Source organism: Malurus melanocephalus, unplaced genomic scaffold (genome assembly GCF_030028575.1).
Source record: "Malurus melanocephalus ecotype Western Australia unplaced genomic scaffold, MMel_1.1 scaffold_1, whole genome shotgun sequence".
NCBI lineage: Eukaryota > Metazoa > Chordata > Aves > Passeriformes > Maluridae > Malurus > Malurus melanocephalus.
In genome coordinates, this window is record NW_026623233.1 from 8,385,186 (window position 1) to 8,393,968 (window position 8,783).

At 41.5% G+C, this 8,783-nt stretch overlaps 1 protein-coding gene across 2 annotated transcripts in view; it reads right to left on the reverse strand.

Moving 5' to 3' along the window:
- The window catches only part of GRTP1 (growth hormone regulated TBC protein 1), a 35,393-nt gene extending 27,030 nt beyond the window's left edge, over window positions 1-8,363 (reverse strand). The window contains exons 1-3 of one of the 2 annotated variants that reach the window (XM_057390661.1): window positions 8,241-8,362; window positions 6,605-6,756; window positions 551-709 (exon numbers count right to left, since the gene is read on the reverse strand). In XM_057390661.1, the coding sequence (XP_057246644.1) occupies window positions 551-709; window positions 6,605-6,756; window positions 8,241-8,278 (349 nt within the window). In that variant the 5' untranslated portion in view covers window positions 8,279-8,362. Of the gene's footprint in view, window positions 1-550; window positions 710-6,604; window positions 6,757-8,240 lie in introns of both variants that reach the window. The other variant, XM_057363556.1, reaches the window with a different exon arrangement.
- Between the last annotated feature and the right edge of the window lie 420 nt (window positions 8,364-8,783).

Here is an 8,783-nt window from a genome sequence, read left to right on the forward strand (position 1 = left end):
TTCAGTGTCCTTGGTTCTTACATTACAAGAAACAAATAACAATTGCTCCCTGTTCACCCTCTTTGCACCATTTATAATYCACATACATCTATCAACAACTTTTTCTTTGCAGTCTTTTTACTCAACCTGAAATCCTAGCATACTTCACCTGCCTCATATGGGCCTCTCTACCACACCTTCAACCATCCCTGCTGCTTTTCCATTGTCCTATGGGACAGAAATAAGGAGAAACAGATTCAACAGCAGGAGTTATGGCTCTAAGTTATAAACCATCAATCACTTAGGAGATGAGACTATAATGTTTTCTAGTTTATTCCTTCTCAAATAATTTCTAGTCTTCCTTAAAAGCATTCCTTAATGCTTTTAACCACATGATGAAGCTGTGATCTGTGCTGGTAAAGAGCTTACAGCTAATCTAATTTAAGAGTTAATTCAGCACTTAAAGCACTACTACACACACATTAAGTTTTCCATGACATAACTTGATCTCTTAACACTTAAGGACGTAGGATGGATAAATACGGATAAACAGCATTATCAAGAGAATAACCTGTTTTGATTGCTTCAAGCAGCTTGCCATTCTTCTCTCCTTCAAGCAGTCTGTGGTAATACCCAGGGTTTTGTTCCATGTTGGTTTGGGCCCCACTCACAATCATCCAGATCAATGCACGATGTTCATTGGGGATGCCTTTCCTGATATATCTCTTCACTGCAAGACAAGAAGTTTGGTTTTGTTTGTTCATGTTTTAAATAAATAAAAGAATCCAACTATATTATTCTTTTTCAAATAAGCAACCTAATGTTAAGAAGACATAGGAAACTTGACTAGAGATTATTCTGTTTTCTCTCCTATGCTACCATTTAGGATAAGCATTTACTTCTCAGCTGAATAGGATATTTTAGATTCATTCCTAAAATCTCGTCACTCAGACTTTCCACTCAGATCTCCAGACCCAGGTTATCCTCCCTCTTCTCCTTCCYTGTTAGGATTTTGAATCCTTTCTTCCTCTTCCACCTTTCTGGGTGGAGATACAAAGAGCAAAGATCCCCCTTGATCTTTGTCCTTTTTCATTCAGACAAGCACTGACTTCTTTTCCTTCCTTCTTTTCCTCTGATGTGGTGGCTCTTCCCATCTAGTTATACTCTAACATCAATGGCCATGTTCACATAACCCTAGAACTTCAGCTTAGCACCTGACCACAGAAAAACACAGGAGGAATGTGAAATATGTACCTCCTGTCTAAATTAGCCCTGGAAGAACTGGAGATGCAAGTGAGCAGCAGATGATTTTTCCTGGAATATCTGGGGAAGTCTTTCCATATCTAAAGTAGCTCTTAACTCCTGCATCATTTTCATCATCAGGGTGTGGTTTAGGGTTTTTTAAAGCAGATGATTCATTGTAAATAATTATGATGCAAAATTACAGGAACAAGCATCAGGCTAATGACAACCAAAGCAGCTTCCTCCTAGGAATGGTATGAAAAATATTAATAAGAAGGCAGTGCTGCTTATGGGTAAATGATCCTAAATCGGCATTACCTTTTCTGACCGAAAAAGACAGCGGAATGTTTAAGATTCTTCTCCTTTTTGGGGGCAGAATACAACAACAAATGAAGCAGACATTTCTTACTAAATTAATTAGGTTGTATTAATCAAAGTATCAACTTCTCCTCCCTAAATTCTATGGGACTCAAATCCAAGTGGGGCTTTTTATTCCACCCACACACACAATATCATTATCTAGCCAGATTTTATTCAATCACAATGTTCTGTAATAAATGCTGCCTAAATTAAAGGCCTTGAAACAGCGGAGTGAAGCAAGGTTTTACAATTCAGACAGATTCCATCKAATTGCAGGTGCCTATCTTTTAGGAACCAAAGCTGCTGAGTGTCACCTGACACAAACATGCACGTATAATGAGCATTTCACCCACCTAAAATCTGGTGTTTTGTCTCAAAGAAATGTATTTGTAATACACATCTGGTCTTCGGTTTTTGTTTAGCTTTTCAATGAGGATGTACAGGTTACAATCTCTACTGTGATGGCTGTAAAGTGACATTAACTACAATCTTCTTTTAGACTGGAATTAACTTATTTGTTTCCCTGGTGGTTTAATAATCCCCAATTCATAATTTCTGCAAGATTTTGAACTTTAATGCTCAAGAAATCCTATAGACTGATATAGCAAATACAGGAGTGAGTATCAAGAAACAGTCCCATTTAGGTTAACCAGAGATATTCAGATGAACCCATAAACAAACTTACTGGCTAAAATACTGGATTATCATGTTTTAACATGTAACTCCAATGGCTCTTTCTCCTGGAATAATTGAAATTCTGGAAGCATAGCAAACATCGATATCCAACAATACACATTAAATTCAAGARAAGCATGGACAAGCTTTTGACAGTGGCACAAGGGGAAAGCAGCCTGCAGCACAGCACACACTCATTATTCCTCAGTGTCATCGTTCTCGTGGCAGTGACAGCCAGGGGCCCGTATCACCCCAAGTGACTACTGACCCAGCTCCCTCACTCCCTGAGGAATCAAAAGTCCTTCACACAGTGCTTTTCCACCTCACACCATTATAATACATGCTAGGATCTGCAAACTGGCATCCAGAAGCAGCAAAGTAGTTCTCAAAACAAGGCCAGTCACAATTTAATGTATATCATCTATATATAGATAGATAGATATAGATATATTCTATACATAAAACTGTGTTGTGTTATAGATAGACAGACAGACAGGCAGATAGATAGAGAGATGCTGTGTTCCACATTATCATCAGGAATGAAGAAGCCCACAACAATTGACACTGCCGAATATCCCCCACTGTAACATCTAAGTAGCAGTCCCACATGAAGCCAGAGCATGCATGGTTGYAAGCCAAGGGCTTGATCTCAAAAGTAGCTCTGTTCAATACCCCCGAGCCCTGAGCATTGCACACAGAATTACTCCCAGGACAACCACAGTGGTCTAAATTCTAAAACATACATAGTAAAGAAGTATCTTTATGTAAAATTTTTACCTCTGTCCTTTAACAAAAYATGAAACATCAATTTGTAAGAAACATCCCCTCACCCCCTTTAATAATTCAGACACTTAATGCCAGTTTCACAAGTTTAGAGTCACACTTTATGAATGTGTTGTTACAAAAAATCCCAGCTAGTTCATAGGGTAGCAGTCTAAAAGTGATGATAAATACCCAAAGTAACTTCAAGTTAAAAATATGCTGAAAAAAAAAATTCTAATACTGTACACTACTTATAGTACCAAGATGTAAAAATAAGTCATTTAAAACTGCCTGTCCTTGTTTGATGGTAGAATATGAGAATTTTGGACACTTTTGCTTCAAGGAAGTGTTGTATTACCTTTTTCCCCCATTAACATTGCTTCCCTCCACACCATAAACTCAGTTTATGTAGAAAGAAAAAACATTTAAAACCAAAAATTATCTAATCTTTAAAATATTAGGAGACAGTGATTTTGAGAAGCACCTACACTTTTATTTTTTYGGTTCCTAACAATTACTGTTGTATGTTGAGGAAATAAATTTGGGCTCTAGAAGAAAAATTCTACAAAAGAGCTGGAAACAGCATACAAGGAACTGAAAGGTTTATTTCACGAATATGTAACAGAAGAAACAGAGCAGATCAGTGCTGTAAATGTTCAAGTTCCAGTCAAACTGACTTGCCTTCCTCCAAGCCCTGGGCTGGAACAGAAATGTTCCTGTTGTAACCACTGTTTAATACATTTACTTTTCCCTTTCGCTGTATTTTATCAAAGACCAGAAAATGTCTTCTGGTACTGGTCACTTTTGATTGATCCACTTACAGCCGAATTCTTTTGTGTAGCTTGATTTTGGTCAAAATTAGGCTACTTTGAGACAGTTTGTTGCCTACCTGTAAACGTACCAGAGCAGAAAGCTGTATAGCTCAGACAGAGCTGAACAAAGCAAGGAAAAAAATTAAGAGGATCTCAGTAGTGGCAGAAGGAGAGAGAGAGACAGACAAGGGAGGCAAGTGACAAACAATGACTATATACTCTCACGTGCCGTGGAAACAAGGGTAATAACAAGGGTAGGGGGAGAAACAAAATACCAGAAAAATAACAAAAAAAAGGAGAAGACTGGAGAATGGGTGAAAGGAACTGTCAGCCAAAATTCCCATGACCCACCCTGCCAGCAGGCTGCAATACAGAACAGGATACACTGCTTAATTACCATTGTTAAAACGCAGTCTAATTATTTTTCTTTATAGTGGAACAAAATTATGTACATACAAACCACCCTGGATATGAGGCAAACACAGTAGCATGTGAACAAGCCACATTTCCAAACTGGAAAATTAACACAAGTCATCACTTCTTCCTGTTCACCTGGGCAGAAATTATGAGCTTCTCTGTGTGTAGACAAATGGGTGTGGGACTACTGAGATACCACACAAACAATGCCTCTCTCCTATCTACTCACAACAGGACACACTCTGAAAAGGCCTAGGCAGGACACAAAACATGGGTTCACAACTGCTGTGYTCAGGGAGGGAAGTGGCAAATCAAATATTCCTCTCAATTCTGGTTTATGGCAGAGCCAGCAGCTCCTGAGCAAAGCTTCATAGCAATGAAGTCAGCTCCTGGAGGAGGGAAATTCAGTGAGTAAGCAGCAGAGCTTCTGCTATTTGCCTGCAAGGAATTGCTGCATAATCACCTTGCAAGATAAAGCACACACCTAAACAACTGCTTACACAATTCCATGTGCACATCACAGACTTCAATCCTAATACCGATACAAGAAGGCAAGTATTTAAAAATCAGTAATTGCACAGGTCAGCCTTTCACTCTCCTCCTCTGATTCTTTTTGTAACAACATCGAATCTGCATTTCCTCAATATTACTTACTCCTGTCACACTCCTTGGAATTACATATATACACAGTCTACAAAACCAAACATCTTTAGCCAAAGTCAGTAAAGTGAAGGATGATGCACCAGCCCAYGAGGGCTTGCAACAGTCCAGAGCCACTGCCTGCATCCCCTCAGTGGATTTACAGAATCCCAGTTTTCACCAAGAGCAGTTGCTGGAGACAAAGCCACGTTAAAGGCTGCTGYCGCTGTGTGCCCAGTGGGGCAGCATGACCATTGGTTCTGAAGCCTGGTGGACAAGTTGAGAGACTGGTCAAAGTTTTGGCTCCAAAATAAGACTGAAAGGCATTCACACTGTTAGTATCACAGCAACATTCTGCGTCTACAATGCTAGAACTGGGAACACAAAGAAAGAGAAATGAAATGAACTCACAGAAATTRCTAAAAGCTGCCAGTGTTACCACTGACATGTTAAGAGAAGGGTATGAATCAAAACTGAGATTATTTTTCCATAACTGGAAGACTAAGCTCTGCCGAATCTCAAAATCCTCACTAATTCAAAATGGCACAAAGTTATCACTACATTCAAATTTGACACCCCAAACAAAAGCTTCTTTACATTTGTAAGAAAAATAAGATAGTAGAAGTAGATACTTTCTGGCTTGCAGCATATGATCTAGCAGCTATAGCTCAAACCTACACTTTCTGGAATTTCTCACCCTTAAAACAGACATCTGTACACAAAACACACGCTTTTATTTAAAATGTCTCACTAGCTATCATCCCTGGTGCCAAGGGAAAAAAAACAACCTCAAAACAACAAAACCATCTGAATAACCAGCCAAAATCTGCACCTGGAGCACAGCTCTAAACTTCAGCTATGTTACAGTCAATTTTTGCTTAGTTTTACTTGCTTTTTCTTAAACATACTTATARAGAACTCTGCCCAACTCCAGAAAACACCCAAAGAGAAAGCAACATGAACTGCACCATTAAGAACAAACAGGAAAATTTATATGCTTATATGAAAACACAACCCAGAGAGCAAGTGGGAGGAAACCCCATCCTTTAGTTTTACAGGATTCCTTGACACCTTCTGACTGCCTTCATTTATTTCTACCTGTCTCTCATGCAAAGTAAAACATTACTAGAGGTTTTCTTGCTCTTTGAAGCAGGCATTAACACTTCCATCAGCATTTTATCCACTGTTGCATAAGCTCCTGCATTAATTTTACATTCTTCACTTTGTAAGGCATTTATCATCAGTTCTTAATACACATATTTTAGCTGCATGGTCAATGTCATTTTRCAAAAAGAGTATAAGGAGAGCTAGAAAATCTCAGTAGCCTAAAGAACTGTCAAAGAGGCAGCAACTCAGAGCCCTAACACTCTGATCCCTGGGTTCAAGACAGCATCTTCTATATAATCACATGTCTTTTTAAAGAGAGCAATAGAACACAGCAAAAAGCTGCAAAACAGCATCTTGGAGTGCCAGTGGCCATAATATCTGGGTTACAGATCTAACAAGATATTGGTGTGCTGAAGAAGGATTACTCCTTTGTAAGCTTTAAATCAAATCACYCTAACAACAGCAAACTTGGTCATGCATTATTACTGTTTATATTACTGGTTTTCATTTGAAGATAGAAATACTGTATTCAACAACACAAACTCATTGAATACCACTTATGTTGATCCTCCCATAATGCACTTTTACCTATAAAGAGACATAAAGCTCACCTTTTAAACTCTTCTGTATACTGTTATTCCCCTTTAGGAGCTTGGACCATTTTATTGCTCTTCTAGTGAGTACCACTAGGTATCTGGAAAAGAATGCTTCATAGGATGCATAATCAAAGTCGTCTGGCCTTTCAAACCCATATGGATCAACCCTAGAAAATAAAAAAGAATTCCTGTGATAATGTTTCTACATACCTACAGCTGGTGGGGGGGAAAAAGGGCAACTATGCTTTAAATAACTTCCAGTTGCTATTTCTAAAAGCAGCTCAACACTCCCTCCTCCCAGCAAAAACCTGCTTTACACAAACTGTTACACTTCATTTAGCATATCAAAGCTGTTTAAGTAAATTAATTTAAACACACACTGATCAGGCAGTTTTACAGATTTCACTGCTTTTTTAAGTAAGGAGTTTTTGGAGCCAAGGACCCATTGTCTACAAAACCRATGCAAAATTATGGCCACGTAAAAGTTCTGGGAGGTATTTTTCTCCACAATACAGGCAAATAGATGAAAATATGAGGTATAGCACAACAGCTCCAATATGACCTGAACTCTCTTTCCAATAGTTCTGTGCAGAAAAATGACAACAGAAAGTACCAGTATAACAAGTTACAAAGCTTTTGGGTTGTTTTTTTTTTTTTGCATGGGTAATTTCTGAAAATATACAGCTTGGAAAAAGAGACCAATCATTATGTCAATCTACCTTCTTCACATGTAGCACCAAAATGTTTACTTTATTATCTTTTACAATTTTCAGGGTTACAGCACATCATCTCAGGCAGCACAATGGTGAACAGAGTTTCAGAACTGCATGGCTAATTYTGTTGTAATATATCAACTCACCTTGCTAAATTGGATTTATGGCAACTTCCCAGSGCACTCTATACCTGCCAATTACCACCTGAGTATAGGACATTAATCRCCTTCATAGAAATTAAACAGGCAGAGGGATCTGTCCAGTCAGACAAGGCTTCAAGACAAACTTCGGGGCTTAACTTCCCAAAACACTGCCCGTCTCATTCATAGAGAAGGAATCTGGCTACGGAGCAGCAYGGGCACAGCCTTGGGAAAACTGGCTCACAGGAGTGTCACAGATAGTAAAGCATGAATCAGATGAGGAACAATTAAATATTCAGATCTCAAATTGTTATTACATGGTTGACTGTTTAGACGAGCCACCTTAATATTCACATACTCCTCAAATCTAACAAAAAAAAACCCCACAGGTAAAAAAACCAGCGAAACCCCCGACACACAGGGTCCTCAAAAGACACATAACATGAAAACATACACACACACACACAAACCCCTCACACGTCCGTGAACACACATCTCTTATTTCCGACTGCCACTGCCCAGGCAGCAAGTACAGATTAATTTCATGCTCCACTCCATTCCCGAGGCAGAAAGGGAAAACAAAGAGTGAGGWCGCAGGGTTTCAGGGAAGCCACCTTCCCCGGCTGTCCGCGAGCAGGGAAGGTCGCGGTGGCCCCCGGTGCCCTCAGCCGCGCCCGGGCCGGTCCGCGKGGGCTCTCCTGGCCGCAGCCCCCGGCAGGGCCGGCTCCGAGCGCCCGGGGAGCACAGCCCGCCCTCCCTGCGCGGCTGAGGCGCTCCGAGCCCGCTCGGCAGCCCTACCTGTACGCCCAGTCCCGCCCGTCCTCTCGCCCCGCCATCGGCAGCCCCGCTGGAGCCCGGCGGGCCGGCGCTCCCCAGGCCGAGAGCGCCGCGGCCGCGGCCCCGCGCGGAGCTGCGGCTCCCGAGTTCACTCGGAGCGCCCGGCGAGGGGCGGGGGCGGCCGGCGGGACCGCCCCGTGCCCGGGCGGGCAGCGAGCGGGGCAGGGCAGAGTGGGGCAGGGAAGGGCAGGGCAGGGCAGGGCAGGGCAGCTCCGCTCCGCTCCGCTCCGCTCCGCTCCGCTCCTGCCGCCCCCTCTGCCCGGCCGGCCCGCCAGGGACACGCGGGGCTGATGCCGGTCCCGGCTTGGATTTGTATATTTCACATTTCTCTCACATCTTGGGAAAAAATAAATTATTCAAATGTTTTAGCGCGAGGGAAATCTCTCACTAATCCGGGGGGAGAGTGGTTTCAGGTACAGCTCCACAAAMCAAAGGAATTTCCCCATAACCCGCAAGAAGAGGTGGTTGCATTATTATTCAAGTTCCATTGATTGGTTTGGTGGG